Source organism: Meles meles, chromosome 9 (assembly GCF_922984935.1).
Source record: "Meles meles chromosome 9, mMelMel3.1 paternal haplotype, whole genome shotgun sequence".
NCBI lineage: Eukaryota > Metazoa > Chordata > Mammalia > Carnivora > Mustelidae > Meles > Meles meles.
The window spans coordinates 83,859,138-83,881,622 of NC_060074.1; the positions used below are offsets into that span (position 1 = coordinate 83,859,138).

General features: G+C 37.2%; 1 protein-coding gene across 2 annotated transcripts in view; it reads right to left on the reverse strand.

Annotated features, from left to right (window-relative positions):
• Nucleotides 1-20,373, reverse strand: part of ACVR2A (activin A receptor type 2A) — an 85,518-nt gene extending 65,145 nt beyond the window's left edge. Inside the window, exon 1 of one of the 2 annotated variants that reach the window (XM_046018948.1) lies at nt 19,662-20,373. In XM_046018948.1, the coding sequence (XP_045874904.1) occupies nt 19,662-19,716 (55 nt within the window). In that variant the 5' untranslated portion in view covers nt 19,717-20,373. The remainder of the gene's footprint in view (nt 1-19,661) is intronic. The other variant, XM_046018949.1, reaches the window with a different exon arrangement.
• Between the last annotated feature and the right edge of the window lie 2,112 nt (nt 20,374-22,485).

Sequence of the window (22,485 nt, forward strand, 5' to 3'; positions counted from 1 at the left end):
TAAGGGAATTATTTCACTTACTTCAGGATGACAATGGGTTGAAGAGAAAACAAAAGGTACAGATGTGAGGCCAAAGTAGGACAGAAACCCTTAAAGAACTTTAAGAAAGTTCTAAAGAAACCTTTAAAAGGACAGTGAGAGGAAAAAGAAAGACCCTTTCACATTAATTTGCTCAAAAAATACTGACCATTGGAATGCAATGATAAACACGGAAGGCAATAATTCCTATCCTCATGTTGTTTTTACTGTAGCAGCACTAAATTCAGGAAAAAACAAAGCCAAGAAGGACTCAAAAAGATTAGACCAAGGACAATCTGAATGTCATCCCATACCTAGTAAGGTCCTAAAAGACAACCAAAGCCCCTACCCCCCCCACCCCTGGCCAAAAAAGGAGACAGACAGAAATGCCCCTTAGTGCCTACCATCACTAATTTTAGTAATTGTGTCAAATGTTTTTGTATTACATTTTAAGTTTCAAAATGTGTATTGTGTTTTAGAGTATTAAGGTTTATCATTCCAAAGTGACTTTTCCTTAAACAAAGACTTCACATTTCTTTTACAGCCTCCATAGTACCTGGCATACCAAGAAGCACACAGCAGGTACCCAGGTAAATGTTGGCTGATTTCAATTATAGCAAAACAGATAAAGGATATGATAATATTCATTTTTCTATAAATTCAGTCACTTCAATTCAAACCAAATCCCTATGGATTTATTAGTTTTGACTACTCTTTTGTCACCTTTTATTCATTCTTCCTAATAAAAGAAACCAGAATAAATAAGGGATTTCCTTTTCTTCCTATTCTCTTCATCATCTTTCAGTTTTCTGCAGGCTAACCTATAATTTAGAAGTTATAGTAACAGAAAAATTAAGTTCTTAGATTTTTGCAAAACAAAGTATGTGTTTTATCTTTTTATCAATCTGTCTTAATATGAATGTGGGCAAGGGAACCACAAATCCAAATGCCAGAACCATTCATACTTACCTAATATGTTCTTTTGCACTCACCCAGCATAGGTAACAGGCACCAAGTGAGCAATTAACCGCTACTACCATTAAATTATTTTCCAAATATTAGTCAAAAAGAATCTGGATTTGTTTTCTTCTACCCAAATTTCAATTAATTCATCCTCTCTGAATCAAAGTATAATAATTTTTAAAAGATGCATTTACTTTGATCCTTTCATTCACTAATTACTCAAGTAGTGATCAGAGCAAATGAATTCTGACCTAGTTGTGATTCTGGCTCATTGTATAGACAAAAGGAACAATTTCTGTTCCTCAGTCTTTAAACAGCTGTGGACTTTTACTTAAGAGGTGGAGAAAGCTCTGCTTTATCAGCTTACAGGAACCACCGTAAGCCATCAAAAACTCAATTTGATAACTCAGTGCTGTTTCCTACGCCATAGGTGCTAATGGCTAACAGCAACACCAGCTACTGTCAAGGTGGGAACATGGGGCAGGGACCTTAGCAGAACAGGTTCAAAGAAATCACACTGCACCAGAATTGGTAACTTCTATTTTAATACACACTTCAAAATATTTGACTCAATAGGAAGAATAGATTTAAGCCCTGCAGACCAACGTAACATACTTAGGCTCTGCAATTTATTTAGTTATGTAGCCTTAGGCAAGTCACTGAGTCTCAGGTTCTTCATCTATAAAATGGGAATAATATCTATCTTGTAAGGTGAGGCACACACATCATCGCTAAAACTTAAAAGCACTTAGCCCAAGGCATACAATAAGTGGTGGCTATTAATAATGGCAGCTTTAACAAATGTTAATCGTTAATAATAATATCATTCTGCATAATGACTGAGCTGCGACATAAACTTGTCGTTCAAATTTGACCAAAGAATTTAATCATGTAAAATTCTGGCACATGTGTAAAATTCTGGCACATGTGTAATGGGACTCACCTATTAGTGACCCACTAGGAAAAAATTTTTATCCATTCTCAATCAAAAGTAAAAGTGATTGAGAAAAGAACATCTGCAGCAATCAAATGCAGGATTTACCCACAGCAACAATTAACATATGTGGATTTGTGGTTGCCATCAAGCAAGCTATCAAGCAAAGAGCAAAACAACTTCTGCCCTAGAATTAGAGCTCACTTTGGTGTTTTTTACTGCTGTATCGCTACTTCCAGCTCCCCACTTTCCCACCAACCATGGATTTCTCAAAGTGTAGTACAAGGATTATTTACAAAACAACTACTTCTATAAATGACTGTAAAGATTCCCCCCACTAAGGATGGGAAAAGGCAGAGGATGATGAGAAAAAAGTTATCAAGCATTCTTTACTTTTACAAAAGAACACTGAACTTAAAATGAGGCTTTATGCACTAGCTCCACTGATTAGTGAATTCAAGCAAATTCTGTTATCACAGGGTCTGACTTAAACTAAAAAACAAAACAAAACATGAAAGATATCTCAAACAGGTTCAAATAGGATCAAATAGGAACATACATGAAATCACTTAGAAAATTAGAAAACACATATAAATGAAAGTTATCTTCCAAGAAATGTTGATACTCAAATACTGAAAAAAAAATCAAGTAAGGCACACTTTTGGAAATATCATTTATTTCTCCTACCACACTCACTTCCCTTTTGTCTTCATCTCATTTTCGAAAGATTTTGAGGTACTCCCCTCTGGGAATATACTACTGAATGACACACTACTCCATTCTATTTTATAGTTTTCTGAAAATATCCCCCCAGACGTCTACATAAAATACCACCAAATTACATAATTGAAAATGTTAGTATTCTTCCCTGATAAACCAAATGATATTCTAGATTTAACCAGAGTCCAATAAATATATAACTATTATAAATAAAACAAACACTATTGTATCCTAAACAGGACGGCCATCTGCAAAAGTAGTTTCTCACTAAATATACCAGAATTCCCTCAATTTTATAATTACTACACTGTACTTGTTCATGTTCAATAAATAGTTCAAGCTAGATACTGTGCTAGACAGAAAACAGTAAGAAGCAGCAGCTGCAACTTTTTGAGACTTAATTTTATAGCAGTTTTAAGTTCACAACAAAATGAAAGTAAAGAGATTTTCTCATATACCCCTTGACCCCACACATGCATAGCTTCCTGCATTATCAACATCACTAGAATGCTTTATTTGTTACCAGGGATGAACCTTGACACATATCTGAATCACCCAAAGCCTGTAGTTTACCTTAGGGTTTTACTCTTGGTGTTGCATATTCTATGGGTTTGGACAAATGTATAATGACACACATCCATCATTATAATATTATAGAAGAGTATTTTTACCATCCCCCAAATCCTCTGTGTTTTGCCTATTCATCCTTTCCACCCCTGGTAACCACTGATCTTTTTTTTTTTTTTTTAATATTTTATTTATTTGACAGAGAGAAATCAGAACTACCCAGAGAGGCAGGCAGAGAGAGAGGAGGAAGCAGGCTCCCTGCAGAGCAGGGAGCCCGATGGGGGGCTCGATCCCAGGACCCTGGGATCATAACCTGAGCCGAAGGCAGAGGTTTTAACCCACTGAGCCACCCAGGTGCCCCAACCACTGATCTTTTTACTAGTCTCCAAAATTTTGCCTTTTCCAAATGTCATATGTTGGAATCATATAGTATGTAGCCTTTCTAGATGGGCCTTTTTCACTTTGTAACATGTATTTAAGCTTTCTCTGTGTCTTTTCATAAGCTAATGGCTCATTTTTTTTTAGTACTAAATAATATTCCACTGTCCAGATGTACCACCATTTATGTATCCATTCACCTACTAAAGGACATCTTGGTTCTTCCAAATTTTGGCAATTATGGATAAAGCTGTAAACATCCATGTACAGGTTTTTGTTTGGACTTTAGTTTTCAATTCCTTTGGGTAAATACCAAACAGCATGACTGCTGAATCCTATTATAAGAGTATGTAAGAAACGACCAAAGTATCTTCCAAAGTAGCTGTGCCATTTTGCATTCCCAATGAATGAGAGCTCATATTGCTCTACATCCTTCCCAGAATTTGGTGGTGTCAGTGTTCCAGACTTTGACCTTTTTAATAGGTATGTAGTATTGTCTGTTTTAATTTGTATTTGCCTGATGACTTATGATGTAAAAGCATCATTTCATATGCTTTTTTGCCATCTATACATCTTCTTTGGTCAGGTGTCTGTTAAGGTCTTTGTTCCATTTCTAAATCCGGTTGTTTGTTTTCTTCTTATTGAGTTCTAAGAGTTCTTTATTTTGAACAACAGTCCTCCATCAGATATTATCAAATATTGCAAATATTTTCTACCAGTCTTATCTTTCAGCTACTGTTTCTGAGTTATTTACAATGCTTACTACATGCCAGATATCATTCAAAGCACTTAATGTATATTAACTCATCTATACTTTATAACAACTGTATAAAAAGTACTATTATTATCTCCATTTTCCAGATGAGAAAAATAACTTGATCACAGAGCTAGAAAATAATGGAGCCAAAATACAAATCCAGGCACTCTGGCTCCAGTGCTCTTAACCTACACTGAACACCAAGCACTACACTGAAAGAATCTAAAAGAACTCACAGTCAGCTGATATAGACGGGCACATTAACAAGCAATTCTAATTCTAATACAGAATATGGTAAGGAGTACCACAGGGGTAACCAACAAGGATAAAAATATTAAGTCCAAGTCTTCAGATATTACCAGTTGAAACTTATTCTATATAAATTAGTAATTCCCACTGTAAAATCAAGACCTCCAAACCAGCTTGAGAAAGATTAGCATATTTTATAGGGTTTGTCACCTTTCCATTCAATTAACCGGGTATCTACCTGTCTGCTAGGTTTCCTTACTTTTCTAGTTAAGAACAATAGCCTTCCCATCAATCTTTTTCTTCCCAAGACAATTCCAAATCAAGTTAGAGATCAAAATTAGCATAAACTAGTTTTCACCATACTTGCTAACAAAGTATATGAGAGAGAGATGGCTTAGACATTTAATATAATTTTTAAGTACTTAAAATGGGTAACTAAATCTGGACTGAGTATTGCTTAAGAGTAGCTTCTCCTTAATAACTAGAAAAGAACTATTCTCAATTAGCATATCAAAGCTACTAGTCTTCAATGCCAAGACTTCTGCTTGTAACATGATTAACAGCAGCCCCTGTTTTACCTATACTCACTTCTAAATCGCCACCTGGGAATAGCCAACCCATTCAGGTGGCCAGGTGGCCCTGCTACTTGGGTTTCCCTCCTTATTCTCCTTTCAACTAAAGACAAGATTATATTACTCTTCCTCACTAAACCTCATCCTCAAGCCCTTGTTGTTGCTGGTGTGAGTTAAAAGCCCACACTGGTGGTGAGGTATGAAGGAGCAGGGCTAGCAGTACACACGGGGAAGAAGAAAAAATTAAGGCAAAATGATACAGACTCCCCCCTTCTTATACATCATATCATTCTTCACACAGAGCTCCTAATCATTTTCTTCCAGTGGCCCTGTCCTAATACTTAAGCCAATGCTTTGTCTCAAGAAACCTGCTGAGTTGCCACCTATTAAGATGTGTTGTTTTTGTCCTCTGAAACACAATGGAAGTCAAACATAGCTTCGTTCTCTACAGTAAAAACAATACAGTATAACAGAAGAAGTGCATATTCTAAAAAGTATCTGTATGAATCTCACTTGTGAAGCTCGTTAGTTTAAGACCCCATCTTCTCATCTACAAAACAGATAACTACCTCAATAAAGCAACCCGAAACACACTATAGCAAGCAGTAAAGACTTCCTTTCAATTTTTCATTGGGTTCTTTTATATAATAGGGGTTGGTGCAGGGGAGATCTCAGGCTCAATACCTCAAACCCTTAAATTACAGGCTTTCACACTTTCTGACCACAAACCACAGTAAGAAACACATTTTTCATTGTGATTCAGTACATATATACATATAACCACACAAACGATACTATCTCACAAAATACTACCCTTACTATGTTTGATCACTCTAATATTTTCTATTTTCTTTCTTCTCTCTGGTCCCCATGCAACCTTTTTCCCTCCACGCCCTCCTCCCTAATCACATACACAAATGTCTTTTTAGCCTTGTCATCATACCACCGGATTGGAGACCCAGGAAGCCAGACACTTCCAGGTAGAAAAAGAGGGATCCTGGAAGAAGGAAATTCTGATAGGTGCTGAGGAGAGTCTGTCTTCTTCTGGTCCAAGAAAGAATACTATATCCATTTTCTCTCAGAAACAGTGTGATTGCTGGGGGGCAAAGTTGTACTGCTGGAATAAAGGACACTGGAGGTAAAAAAGGCTTGTAGATTAGTCTGGGAGGGAACTTACCCAAAATATATGACAATGATCCTATAAGAAAATTCTTTCTAGGTTCCTAACAAAGTTTTTAAAACATAAAATACTTCTATGTTGGGAGAAGGGGTGCTATTTATACCGTGTCTTATGTTAGAGGCTGCTAAACTACTGCCTGTGGGTCAGATCCAGCCGGCAGCCTGTTTTGTACAATCCCTGAACAACAGTTTTTACATTTTTAAGTTGTTGAAAAAAAGTCAAAAGAATATTTTATGACACATGAAAATTACATAAAATTCAAATTCCAGTATCTATAAAGTTTTATTAGAACACAGTCACAATGATTCATTTATATACTGTCTATAATGCTTTTGTGTTAAAACTGGCAGAGCTGATAGTTGCAAAAGAGATTGCCTAAAATACTATCTGGCCCTTTACAAAAAGTCTGTAAACTCCTTAGTATTTGATACAACATTCATTCACAAATATTGGTTAAGCACCTTTTATGTGTCAGACGCTAAGGAAACTACAGTGAGTAAGTCAGATATGGTCCCCTACTCCTAAGTATTCATGGAAGGCAAGTGAAAACAAAAGCTCCTAGGAATAAAAAGCATTTGGTTTGTTGTAGGAACCACTAAGGCAAAAGATGAACCTGGAGAAGGGCTATCTATATCAAGCAATGCCTTTAAGGTCACTGTAAGCAAGCATCAGACATTCCTCTAATATTTTACCATATATTCAGCTGTTTATAGAATTAATCCCTTTATTCACAATGTAAAAATAAATGTCTACTGATGAAGAACCATGAAGGCTGAATGAGAACTGTTATTATAGTTCACTTGAACCTAGCACTCTATTGCTCTTGAAAAAGAATCACTGCATTAATTACAAATATTTGTTTTTTTTTGGTAAGATTTTATTTATTTATTTGACAGAGAGAGACAAAGTGAGAGGAGCAACACAAGCAGGGGGAGTGAGAGAGGGAGAAGCAGGCTTCCCGTGGAGCAGGGAACCTGATGCAGGGCTGGATTCCAGAATCCTGGGATCATGCCCTGAGCTGAAGGCAGATGCTCAACGAATGAGCCACCCAGAAGCCCCAATTACAAATATGTGGAATAATAACTCAACGTTTACAAAGTTTCAAGTGTATATGTGAATGTGCTTGTGTTTATGTATGTAGCCTTTGATCCTCACCTTATTTTTGTCAGGTAGGTATTATAAACTCCATTTTACAGATGAAGAAATCAAGGTTATGGAATTTTTCCAAGTTCGAATGGTTTATCACACCATGGTAAAAAAAGGCCCAACATCAAAGTTTTCTCCCTACAGAATGTCTGCTCTATCTACTATACCAGTCCAAGAACTGCATAATTAATTACTTTCACTGAATTTGAGATGAAGGACCTTCTTAATGCTATTAGTTTGTTTCTGAAAAAATCTTTCTAACCAACAGCTACATTTGTACCAACAAGATTAGCTTTTATTGTTATCAACTAGCCCTTACTCGCCAACAATAGATTCCAATGGTAGAAAATTCTATAATCTGTAACAGACTAGAGTCTTCTGATTTCTTCTACTCTCTGGCTTGGTGAGCTGTTATCTTTCCCTATCACAGAAACAAGACTAGATATTAATTTTAAAATACTGTTTAATCAAAGCTGCTAAATATATGTTGCTAACTAGGGTTACAATTCTTGGCGTGGGGCTATTCTCTGGCTACAATCTTGCAAAAGGTAAGATCTGTGGATAAAAGATCAAAACCACCCTTCACTGATTCATAAAGAAAAAAGTATAACCAACACTCTTCTCTTATCCTAACCTTTTAATTTTATCCCATCTTTCTGAAGTGAGGATCAGCTTGAGTAGCTTATTCCTCATAAAAATCACTCTGATAGAGGCAGTTACTAGAAAAAACAGTACCTGACATTCTGTTAGGCCCTCTCAGCAGTTAAAGCCTAATTTAATCATTTCTATTACTTCTAGCTCTCTCAGTTAGTAGACAATCTCTATTTACATTTCAACAAACAATTAGCAATGAATTTCCTGATTCAACACCCAAACAAGGTTTATGTACCTCTAAAGAAATAAGTAAGAGAATAAAAAAAGGTCAGCTGGTAAGATTTGTTATGTAACATTTATGCAGAATAAAAGGATGATCAGTAGCTATTTAATCATTTTCCCAGTCACAAAGAAAGGTGTTTTATTCTACTTCTGAATGCCTACTAATCAGGTTACTTTACTATTACCCTGTCCATCTTGTATAAGTTATCTCACAACTGCCCTTATTCATTATTTATCATTCTCTTTTAACTTTGACTTTTCATTTCTCCCCATATCATTTTAAAGTGTACCTGCACAAGAAATTCCAAGTCTTAGCTTAAATAAAAACAATTAGCAAATTCTATTCACAAATATGCAGTATGAAACTCCAGGACCAACGAACACAAAATCTAGCCAACCTGTTATTTTTCTAGAACTACTTTACTTAAGGTAATAATAAATAAAATGGCCTATAATATTTACAGAGTGAAACTACACTTCTTTATAGAAGGTGGCTTACCAAAGACAGTTAGCTTTACCTGCTTCCATAATGAGAGAAACCAATGAAAAGAGTTCATCACCATTGTATTTTTAAATTCAATAAAGTTTATGTCTCTTCTGGCTTTATCTCTATGTAATAATACAGTTTTTCCTAGTCAGAGATGATGCTGCTGAACTTCTGCCAATACAGAGTTGATTTCCCTGTGCCAAGCACCACCTCCCCCTCCTACCAACAGTACAGACTTGAAATCTTTCACAGATAAAAATATTCAAGCTGACTACTTAGAGCTAGAGGCCATAGCCCGGAGTAAAAATAAGAACCCACAGTATTAACTATTTATCCTTTCAGACTTTAAGACCTTGATAACCTGTAAAGTATCAAATTCCTAAGAATTAAGATACAAAATATGTTGTTTCTACTTCTGAATTTTCAACGACACCAACAATACATTACATGTTCAAAATAAAGAGATGATCTTGTGAAAAAATAGGCATATTGAAAAGGTGTAAAGTCAAAGTTTCATAGAGAAACAGGAATACTTAGTAAATAAGAATATAAATTAGCAAATGCACAAAATCCAAATATAGGAACTTTCCAGAAAAATTCAACAAACTCTGGTCTGTGTTTCATTACCTCTTTTTTTAGTGTGTTGGTTTTGTGTTTTTTTTTTTTTTGAGACGTTGTATTCAAAGTTTTCAGATGCACAATAAGCCTATCCATTTCTTTCTAAGAAATAATAAGTAGGACAAATATGGTGTGACTAAGAAAATCTAAGAGGAAGACTGGCCAAGTACAGGCACGTTTGAGAATACAGACGATGTTCAGAGGTAGATAGGGTCTTAGAGAATCTCTACAGTGTAGGTTAGATTGATGTAACGGCCTCCCACTCTCACCTCTTCGCTCCTACATACCTCCAATATATTCTCCAGAGAGCTGCCCAAGTGATCTCAACATATAACCCGGATCTAGCTCCTCTTCAAAACTCCTTGCCCTTTGGATTTTATTCTAACTCCTTCCCACATTAGATCAAAGCCCTGCATGATCAGGCCCCTGTCTCTCTCTCCAGTCCCAAGTCTGGGTTCACTTCTTCAGGCAGGCAAGCAGGCTTCTACTTTTTTCCAGAAACTGTGCTATCCCCTGAGGGTATTATGATAAAAGTGACACACCCCTCTAAAAGTTTACACTCCCCTAGTGGAAAGTGCAGAAAATAAATATAGGTAGATAAGCTAAGTAACCAGAGATTTGTGGTATGGATATGAGGCAAATAGCTATCCTATGAGTACCCTGTTTGCTTCTGTCAGAACTCATATGGCGATCTGTAATTATTTGATTCATCTGGCTACTGACTTTAAGACTGTAAGCTCCATAAGCGCATAATCATATCTGTCTTGATCATTGCTGCATCCCAAGCACTTAGCAATGTCTAGCATGTAGTTCAACATTTGTTAATAAATGAAAAGTTAATTCACTCCCTTTAATTTAAGAATGAGTAAAGTCAGGTCTTAGGGATTGCCAAGGTCAAAGAAGAGTGAGTAACAATGGGTACCTGAATGAGACTCTTAAGTTTTAGTTCAAGATATTACTATATCACATTCAAAATACTGATCTCAAAACTTGAATGATTATGTTTTTGAAGCTTGTAGCTGTTACCCAAAAACAGACTTGAGAATCTTTCAAGACTTTACTTCTACATGAAAAATTTTAAAACACTTAAGTTTTAAGTGAAATTATGAAAATATTTTAAATTCCAATAAATAGAAATGAAAATTTACTTCGAGGTTTCCTTTAACGCATTCTACAACAATGAGACCTTAAAGAACTCTGTTTTAAAAAAAAAAAAAATCTTATCTGAATGTTCTAGATATTTCCTGACTCCTTTTTGGCACTCTGTATTGATATTTTATTTGGCTAACTCAGTTAGTTAGAATATTATTTCATATTAATGGATAAGTAATTTACCAGCAAACTTAAAAACACCTCCCAAAAACTGAATCTGTATTTTTAAATGTTTTACACACAATATTCTTAATAATGGGGCTTCAAGATACGAATGAAGACAAATGAATATGTGTATGTAATAGTTACTATGAACCAGCCACTGTGTTATAGGGCACATTATTTCATTAAATACATCTTTGTTTACAAATCTAAAAAATTAATCTAAGAGCTTTAGAAACTGGCCAAAATCTCATAATTCACCCATGCCCATTCTTCTTAAAATAGTGCTTTGGAAGAAATTTGATTTATCATGTATAATCATAAAGATGTGAAGATCATTATAATGATAAAGATGTGAAGACCAAGATTTTTCCCAATAAAGGTTTCATTTCTATAAAATATATATTATAAAGTTACAAATCCTAGGTAGGAAAACTCCTCCCTCAAAGTTTTATATATAGATAGGCTTATTTTTATTACAATATGTAAAGATGGTTCATTTTTTAAATGTTTTAAAAAACAACCACTCCCTAACGGGAACTTCTAATAATTATCTTATTGCTTTACATTTATTTTCTTCCACAAATTAGAGAACAAAATGATTCCCAATGTGACTATAGCTACTAAGAAAATAGTCAACCAAAGAAGAAAGTAAAAGAACAGTATTGAAAAAGTTTAGGATTCAGACACAAATAATAAATACTAAATCAAAAAAGTTTCTAAATCTACAGAAAATGACTTATGCAGATTTCAAAGAATGTAATCTGAATGGCCAGTATGAGCAATAAGTGTGATTACTATAATGTGACCATTATTTAAACACAAACAACATACTGAACCATGAGTGCTCAGAGTTCTTTACAATGAAGACATATCCATCATAGTGTCTCTGCCCCCATAAAAGAACACTACGTGTGCTCATCTTTTCTATGTATTCTATTTTTCCAAATCTATGTCTGTATTTTCATTCATGCTTATAATCTAAATCCATACCTGTCTACAGAATTTCTTTAGTTATGAAAATGCTCCCTATTTTCTTCTGGTTTGATATTTCTTTACCAATTTTATTTAGTAGCGCAACCATCTACTTTAATCTTCAAATTGCTCTTCTATCCTATATTCCATATATATGTATGTGTATATATATATACACATAATATATATTTTGGGGACATCCATCAAGATCTGCATCTCTCTTAGTTTTAATTACTTTTCCTCTGATTTAACCCACTCAAATGAGATTGTTTCACTTCTTCAAGCAATTATAAATATCTTCTCATCACATAAATCTCTTCCTCAGATTTAGTCAAAATTCCTTCATCTTGTCTTCCATCCATGGTCAAGTTTACTGGCAAATGCTGTGTTTCTGGATTCTATTTTGTGCCTATTCCTTCGTATTAAGATAAACATCCCTCTCAACCACTGCCAAGACATTTTTCCCCCTGTTATTAGGATCTATGTCCTCCATCAAGCCTTTCCTAAATTAAGAAAAATCTTAAACTCTTCAAAATTACAATCTAATTTTGTTTTAGCACCTTTGTGTATCCTTAATTTATCCAGAGAATCCATAAGAAAGAAGAGCTCAACCAGAGCAGGTCCATGTTCTCTCTTAGGACCAGTTTTCCCTATATTCTGTTCCTAAGTACACATTCTCTATTGTAGATTAAATAATGAGCACATTTTTCGATACACATACTTTTCACTGCACATGTTTACTTTGCAGTTTCTTTCTCAGAGAATTCGACAGAGAGAATAAGGGATTGCTGAACCAGGTCACTATTTCTTAGGAGTTTAGAACCCATTAGTTGATTACTGAATTAATTAATGGATTACAATAAAAAAATTAGTGAAACAGAATATAAAAATAAATAAAAGCCTTACACACAGTAAGAGCTAGTTCACAAAACTTCTATTTCTGATATATACACATATTTATGTAAATGGCAACTGCATTATGAAGCAATGTGTATTTCCTTCTGTGGGTTATGGTCAAAACAGCTGAAAGACACAGAACCTGAAGATCTCTAAAATGCCTTCTAAACTGTGTGATTCAAATTATATTAAAACATTTTACCTAAGGATCAGAAACACAGCATTTTAAAAAAATGAACAGAACTTAAGGTACCCAAAAACAACCAGCAAAATCATTTTTTCTTAATAAAATGTCACTATTAAACTCCAACCTTAAGATTATAGAATCATAAAGCTTTTAGAGAAGGAAAAAAGTTCAGAAATAATCTAATTCAAGTTTATTGCTTTAATACATAAAAGGAAAACCCAGGCCCAGAAATGAAAAAAAATTCACTTCATTCATTCACTGAACATTTCTTCAGCACCTATTGTGTGCCAGGTTCTAAGACTGAGTCTGTAGATAAAGAGAAGATGTCTTCGAAGAACTCACAGTCTAACATGTACAGAGGTAAATAAACATTTGCAATAATTATTGGAATAAAGGTCATTTAGAATAGAAAGCAACTAAATATGGGTTGGGTGGCAGAAAAATTGTTTCTAAAGAGGTGATACTTCTTAGTCTTAAAACAAGGAGTTTTAGTCTAAAAAAACAAGGAGTTTTAGTCTTAGTCTTAAAAACAAGGAGTTAGCCAGGTAAAGGAGGAAGAACTAACCTATACAAAGGTACCATACTGATATACAATAAAGGATGAGAGATTCAAAAAACTGCAAGTCAAGCTGGAATATAGGACTCATGCTAAGGGGGAGACACAGCAAAATTCCTAGTATTTATGTGATATTTAATCTTCAAACCACTCTCTGAGGTAGTCACTATTAATATCCCCATTTTGTATATGATAAAACTGAAGCACAAAGGTGAAGTGATTTGCCCAAAGTTTAACTGAAAAGCCAAGATGTAAACCAAGGAAGTCCAACTCCAGAGCCCATCCTCCAAGCCACTATACCAAGAGGTTAAAGAGCACAAGCAGGAACCAAATGACAAAGCACCACTCTAAGTACATGCAATTTTAAGACTTTAGATTTTAGGCTAAAGGTGACTTACAGGGAAATGTTTAAAGCAGGAGTGACATATTTAGATTTATTTTTTTAATGAGATCAAGGAAGTTATATGTGAACAGAATGGGAGAGGAAGCAATGATAGGAACGCAGTCTTAACTAGAAAAGTACTATAATAATTCAAGTAAGAAAAATGATAGATAGGAGAAATAGGACAGTGGCAGTGCTAACACCAGAACCAGAGTCTACTGACCACTGTGATCACATTCTTGTCCAGTATCCAAAAGAACCTCCAAATTTTTTCCTTTAAGCCCACCATTCTAACAGTTTTTAAAAATCCAATCTCAGAGACAATACATTTCTTTTAGACCCTTCATTAAACAAAACCTGATACTAGATGCATTTAGATATATGAAAGTGACTAACAGAAATCCAGTTGGGAGAATGACAGAAAGTCAATTGCTATCTACAGTAGTTTCTTTACCTTCTTGACTTCTTCTCCTCCTATATACACTATTACTGGAACTTTCATGTTCAATAGTCAATTTGAAATCAATGTTCTGTCTAGACATGAGCATTATAACCTAACAAAATTAAATCTACCACAGAGGAAGTCTAATGTGGTCCCAGCTGTGGCAATAAATATATTCTTTGGTCTGGTCAAATTTTGGCTTAAACAGAGATGATGAATGAACAATAACAAAAGACAGACTTTTTGAAAGCAGCAAAGAGTTAAAGAAAACCAAATATTTAAAAAGGAGTAAGAGTAGGGTGCCAGGGTGGCTCAATGGTTTAGTGCTGGACTCTTGATTTCCTCTCTGGGCATGATCTCAGGGTCATGAGATCAAGCCCTGTGTTGCGCCTCTCCCTCTGCCCCTCCCCCTTCAAAAAAAAAAAAAAAAAAGGTTGTAAGAGCAATCTACAGTTGAAACCACGGGATTCCAAAAGAGTAACACTACTCCCAAGTGTTTGTGTGTATTTCAGAAACCAACAAATGAAAGAACAGTAGAAAAGACTACTATCTGGTCAATTCTCAAACATTCTAAATTGAATCTGTTTTCATTTAAACCATGTGTGAGCCCTCTTGAGCCACACCTGATGCTAAGCAACAAGTGGGTTCCACAAGCAAAGCAGCCTACCGAACAGGGAAGTACAGAAGGAAAAAAGAATATAAACAAAGTAGGCATAAAGAGGAAAGGGAATGGAAAGGAAATGGAAGAAAGTATGAGTTACAGAATAACGGAATAAAAAGTGAAAGAGTACTACTGACCCTAATATCAAATATTGCTAACCTTACTTAAATTACTATCTAAGAGGAACGATGCAGGACACATAGCAACATAAGAGAGCATGAAAAGACAAATACAAATCACAGATTTTTGAGACACCAAAGATGAGAAATAAGAGTATACTACTTACAAAAGTAAAAAAGCAAGAAAATAATTTTAGAATATAAAGGAACTTTTAGAGATTATAAAATCTCATTTGGTTTACTTATGTTTTATTTCTCATGAAACAGTGAACCCAAAAGGTGAAGATGTCAGTAGTACCAAAGATATATATGTATGGGAAGGTGTGTTACAAAGATAGTATGAAGCTTATTTGCATACTTTTTGTGGGAGTGATTTCAGAATTTTTCTTTTCACTTACACTTTTTCACTTTAATTCTTATCCTGGCTGGGTTCACTTCCTTAAAACCAGAGTTCAAAACAGGGTAAGCATTTATTAATTATGGTCAAATTTTAACCTTAAGAACAACAAGGGTCTTTGATAGATCATAGAATATTAATTAGTATAACCTAAATGAGTCTAATGATAACCAAAACCCAGCCAATGATTCTCCAGAAAACTATGTAATTAAGAAAACTATGTAATTAAACCACTTTAAAACTTTCTTCAAATTAAAGAAAAGAAAAAAAATAGCTTTAAAAAAACAAACCCTGAATTTATACTTTGAAACCTTTCAGGCACATGTAATAGTGTACATATTTCTTCCATATGAAACTTAAAAAACTTTACTGTACCGTGTTAGTTTCTCTCTCCCTCTTTCTCTCTCTCACACACACAACCCAGTTGCCACCACACAGTCCAGACAGTGATTTTAATAAGGATAAAAGGAAATATCCTTAAAGATAATTACCACAGCAAAGAAACTACTGGATCAAAAGCAAATATAACTAAACCTGATACTTCAACCAACTATTCATCCTATTCAGGAATATACAGTCTTCATGAGCTTTCCATCATAGCAAAGCAATGGGATTGGAGACTTTATTCAAAACTCAGCAAATTATTTTTATTACAATATAATAAGAGAAAATAATGTGTACACCAATAGTCAGTTTTTCTAATATAATCATTCTAATTCTAAAAGACAGTGAAAAGATGAAAGCTTTCAATACAAAATCACCTGAAGATCAACAGCATATCCTTATAAAATTTGGATGATTGACTGTGGGAATGGAAAGCAGGACCCTTTCAGTAATATAATAATACTTTTAAAAATGAAGAGTTTAAAGTAAGGCTTCTCAACCTCAACACTATTGACATTTTGAGCCACATAACTCTTCATTGTGTAAGGCTGTCCTGTGCATTATGGGATGATTAGCAGCACTCCTGCCCTTTACCCATTAGATGTTAGTAGCATATAGTACCCCACAGTTGTGACAACCAAATATATCTTCAAATGTCTCCGGGGAGAGGTGTAGGGGCAGAGAGCAAAAGACACCCAAGCTTGAGAAATACTGGCTTATAGTAGAAAAAAATTCAACAAGAATTGGTAGGGGAGGGAGTTTGTTTTGTTTCTCTTCTGGTTTTGATGTTCTAATATACTGTATTTGAATTTGATCACAGACTACATTTAAGCAGTTCTGCCTGCAGAAAAGAAAGCATTTAATATCTATCACTTGTTAGCCAAAGTTCAGTGGAGTCTCAGAAGATTCACTATATTGCCAATTCTCCCTCCAACTGCACATACACTCGCTCACAGAAACATACACAGGCGTGCGTGTGCACACACACACTCTATTGCCTAACTGAAGTGAAGGAAATGCACAAAATTACTTTATCTCCATTTCTTATTTCATCGAATGTACGGACCAGACTGCTCCAGTTTGCACAGAAATTCAACCAAATTCTCAACTTAGTGCAACTCAAATACCACAGTAGCTGCATCATTCTAGGTAGCATAAATATAAGTACTAGAGCAAGTATTAAACTCAGTTTAACAAATGGTGAAGACATACAAATTAACCACAATGCTTTAAAAACAAACAAAAAATCTAAGTGTTTTGAAACAGAATCTGAGGAAGGATAAGAAGGATGAAAAAATCCAAATACAGAAGGAATCTGAAGGCATTTGAGGATGAAGGCATAACTCAAAAATGTTTCCTCTGGAATTACATTAAGAAATTATATACTTGGTCATATCATACAGGATTAGTATGCAAAATCAGTCTTCTAGTATATATACCATGGGATGGAAACTGAAAATCAAAGTCTGCAAAATACTAAAGAAAACAGTAAACATTCATCCTAAAAACCTGAAAGACAACAGCTCTTTACTACTATTTTTCATTTGCTTAAAAAAAAAAATCAAATATCCAGAAACAAAAAACTGACAACTTGAGAAATTTTTAAATTCTCATGAAAACAGTCATCCTCATGCTTCCAGCATGCCCGCTTACATATTACACAGAAAAAATCAATTAAGAAAAGAAACATGATAATCTTTTAAAGTGTATTTAATTTATAACAAAGCCTTTTAAAAAATCAGATATTTTAGATACTAAGTATCTTCATACATAAATATGGATTAAAGTCTTTAAGATGATTTCAATTATCTTCAATAGAATTATATTTTAGTTCAACTAGGAATTATTTGAAAAAAACTATGCAACAACATTTATTACCAGTTTTAAGTAATTCTGTGTGCTACACACACACACACACACACACACACACACACACTACAGCAAGAAAACTACTGTATTTCAAAATTTTAGCTATTAACCTCCTGGCCCACGGAAAATAATCCTACAAAAAACTAATGCTCTATTCTTTTTACTTCTAAACCAAGCAGAGGAAGCTGTAAGATCGTAACGACAGCTTGCTTTCTCAGAAGTAATACCTTGAGACTGCTCAAGAATAACCCCCTTCACCAATTAGTGTGATTCTGGTGGGTTTGGGAGGGAATAATGTCCACAATTCCTTGGTCAGTGGCCATGATGCCCCTCCTCCTCAAGGGCAGGAGATCAGAGAAAGGGATTTGAACAAGAGGAGTTCACCAACCAGAACATACAGAAACACAGAAGAGAGAGTACTACAGGAAAAATAAAAACTACACAGTTAAGTCATGTTACAAAAGCAAGAGGTTTAATATTATCAAGGTATTCATTCATTTCAGAGAGACCATTGTTTATCTTCCTCCCCAAACCGCGCACAAAAAGAACTGTCAGCCTGCCTTAAGCATGTTCCTTCTTCCATTTAAACAGACATGATTCTTTGGTTAATCTCTGGCAATGATCGCCATTTCACAACACATTTAGCCCACCCGGAACTGATCAATACTTCTACAGACATAAGACTAGACTTTATCCATTTATTAACCACAAGGAAATGAACCATTCAGCAAAATTCTATACATTACAAAAGATTCTATTAAAAGAGGGGGTTGGGAAGATGGACACACACACACATACACACACACACACACAGAGGTACACAAAGAAAAGACTAACACCCTCTAATTTCCCTCTAGCAAAGGAGATAAAGACATGGCCATGAAACCTGTCAATTCGTCCCCCCCCATAATTCTCTCTCACAACCTAGTAAGTGAATATATTGAATTTTATGACCAAGAGATCCATTGCGACTTTAAAATTGTTTCATCTATCAAACTAACTCCCCTGTTATGTACATTTGCACACCTTTGAAATAGGTTGTATTCATTTACAGAATTTCAAATACAAAAGACTAGATAGTTTTCCAACCACTGGTTGCAAGCATAGAACGTTCTCACAAAATCAAAATTTCAAATATAAAAGGACCTAATTATTTTTCCAACCTTGGGCTAAAACCTATTTTATGACTATAGTGTATCTGACAGTATGAACAATCTCAAATGGCTGCTCTAAACCAAAAACAATGCCTCAATACAACCCGTTTAAAATAAGTATTCCGTAGGTAAGCAAAATCTATGCCAGAAAAGAACACATAAATGGTGGTTGAAAGCCAGCACATTACCAACACAGCAGCATACCTCTTCTGCACTAGGTTATTGTTAATACTCCAACAACAACAACTATAACTATTTTTAACACTGCTGGACACTGAAGTTTAAGAAAACATAAGGGGAAACCCAGATGAAATTGCTGATATGATGCATTGTTTCTCACGGTCAAAATTAAGTAACAACTGCCCAGATCTCTGTCGTGATAGTCACTGGTGATGCACTAATTAAAAGACCATTAAAATAAAACACCCTTATTTTGGAGAATGCCACACTAAATGGCATTTTGGAAAACGCCTTTCGGGTCTCAAACCTTTGCACAGATTGTCACTTGTGGTATTTGTGGCTTAACTGCAACCCAACCAGCGCTGTCATCCAATGTTATGGCCACAAACCATGACTTTCTCACTTCCACAACAGAGCAGTCACTCTTATCAGTTCGCCAACCTAACTCAAAACGAGAAGCATTCATGGAGATGTCCAGATCACAATCAGACCTGGGGGGTCGGAGCCGAGGGGCTACAGGTCGGGGAAAACCTCCCCGGGCTCCACTGGAGCTCGCCGACCCAAGAACAACCACGGCCAACAACAACCGCGGCCGCCAGCCGCCGCGGCGGCGGCGGCGGCGGTGGCGGTGGCGGCAGCAGCAGCAGCAGCCCAGCCGCGCCACGCTCCATGCACCTACCTGAAGAACAAGAGATAAGAAAGACGGCAAACGCCAACTTTGCAGCAGCTCCCATTTTCCCGAGGCGCCGGGGAATCCGTAGGAAGTTCTCGCTAGATATCCAGTTCCCTGGGTCTTCCTCGGAGACAAACCTCCTGGTGTAAAATCAACCGTCATAAAACATATTCGGAAGCCCCGACCAAAAAAACGTTCACGGGGTTAAGAAAAAGAAAAAAAAGGGGGGGGCACAACAATAAAAAAAAAAAATGCACCACGGGGTAAAAACCGCCACACACACGCACAACACACAAAACCAAACAACGAAAAGCCAACAACAACAAAAGCGCGTTTAAATCACTGTCAAAATCACTGTCAGCTCCGCTCGCCTCTCGGGTCTCTCCGAACAAAACGCCAGGCTGAGGCGACGAGGAGGCGGCGGCGGTGGCGTCCGCTGCCGCCCGGACAGTCCGGGAACCGAGCTGGGTCCGACGTCCGGACCGACCTTCAACCCGGACACCCAAAGTCCGCGGACCACTGGCGGCCGACCTCTCGGCCGTGGCGGCCGAGGCAGCTGCGGCGCGGAGAAGGAGCAGCGGGCGGCGGCGGCGGCGGCAGCGGTGCAAGCGGCGGCCAAGTTCTGGTCCAGGCTCTGGCTCCGGCTCCGGGCTCCGGGCTCGGCCGCGTTTTCGGTCCCCTGGCCTCCGCCGGCCCCGCCCCCCAGACTTCCGGTTCCGGCCCGAAGCTGGAAGCCAGGCACCGCTGAGAAACGCTCCGCCGCGGCGGTGGCGGTGGCGGCGGCGGGGCAGCGGCGGCGGCGGTGGCGGCGGCAGCGGCGGCCCGGCGCAGCGCGCGTGCCGGGCCGGGAGCGCGAGGAGATTGTCGGGGAAGCGAGGCGGGAGCGGGGGAGGGGTGAGTGCGAGGGCGGGGCCGGCTGGAGGGCGAGGAGGCGGGGCGGATGGAGGCTCGCTACCGCGAGGCCTCGGCGTCCGGCCTGCTCGGCCTGCTGGGCTGTGGGGCTCGAGTAGGTGGGTGACTTGATGCAGTCGGGGACGTAGAGCTCCCGGTTTTCTAATTGTGCCCAAATTGCCTCTCTGGAACGTACACCAGCCTGATCAATGGGAACCCAAGAGAAACCGGAGCTTGAGGCGGGGTGGGTGGCCGGTGACTCCGAGGGGCGTCTGCGGCGCCCTGTCTTTCCTCTGGGGGGACGCCTCGGCCGCACGGAGACGCCGGGCGCCGGAAAGCCGGGGGTGTGAGCCGGTCTGCCGCGCCCGCGAAGCTGCCTTAGCGAGCTCGGAGAGCGCGCGAGCTGGTGGTTGTGCCCCCCAGTCTTAGCTCCGCGTCCCACCCCTGTACCTACTGCTTAAGCGTTTTGTCTTTCGGCTAAAAGAGAAAAGAAGGGGGAAACTAGCGGAGGATGGGCTGTCAGTCCGGTCAGGATGTCCATGGCAATTTTCACGGTGTGCAATTTGAGTCCATTCCTACCATCCCTTTTATACACAAAGCATTGTGTTGAGGACTGTTATGCACGTAATAGGTTCACAAACATTACGTGCCAAAGAGAAAACCTGCGCATTTCGATCGACATATTTGATGATCAGACAAGTGTTTACTTTTTCAAATTTTAGTTTTTTGGAGGCTTAAATTTTACCTCTTAATCCAAGTCGATTGTTTACAAGGTGCCGTGCTAGGCACGAAATGGGATCCCAAATGTAAAAATAGGATCCCTACCTCAAAGAACTCACAGTATTTGCTGTACTTGAAGTTGGCTATAGAATACAAACTAATGACAGTATTAAAGGTACTAGTTTTCTCATTTACAACACTTTAGCGAGCTCTGTGAAGGTAGGGATCCTAAGTCTTCTCCATTTTATGCCAGCACTCAGTGTGTCTAGCATGTGATAGGTGGTTACTAAATAATTGTATAGATGACTAGGGGATTACTGCCTTTTCTTAGACACAATTCTTGCATGTAGTCTACAATTTTTTTAATTTTTATTAATAAAAAATAAAGCAGCTGTACTGTATGGCTAACTCATGTTTTACTGGTGGTTTACTGATACCCACATTTTTCCCACAAAGCCAAGCCTTCCCTCTAGTATTTATCGTGTTTTATTTTTCTCTTCCTCTAAATTACTCTATATTTCTGTCTATTAAGTTCATCCTGTAATTATCTTCCAATTTCTACAACTTGTCAAGGTTATTAGTAATTACTGTGACTCTTTAAACTCTCTCCAAGATTTCCAGTTCTCAAATTGTGATGCTCAGAATTTGACTGATAATTGTGCAACAGTTAAGAAAAGTCCCAGATTGGTCTTCAAGGTGTCTAAATGATCTCATATTATGAAATTCTCTGGACTTTCTGAGCTGGTTGGAGGAATAGATAGAAACTTTCTTCCATTTTCTAGTTGCACTAAGAGCTGCCACTAATGTTTCAGGAATGGAAGAGTGTATTTAGATCATTCGGGAATTTGATGTTGGTTATACCCGGGATCAGGCCTCACTATTGTCTTATCTCTGCATCACTTCCATATTTCTTGAATTGTGAAACCAGAGCAAGTGGAATAACTGGAATAACCAGTAGTAGGACTAAAACTCGAAAATATATTCTTATTTTACCACCTAAATATGCCAGTAAAAGAATATGAGAAGAAGAAAATCATTTTACTATAGTATTAAAGGGGAGCAACAGGTTGAAGTCCTCACTTATTCTTATAAAGAGTTTAACCCCATGCGAGAAGTTATTAATATCCAGTAACAATACCTATTTTGACCCTAAATCCCCCATCCTCTGTGTATTTTTAAAAATTCAAAAATAATTTTACCCAATAAGACAGAGTATGTG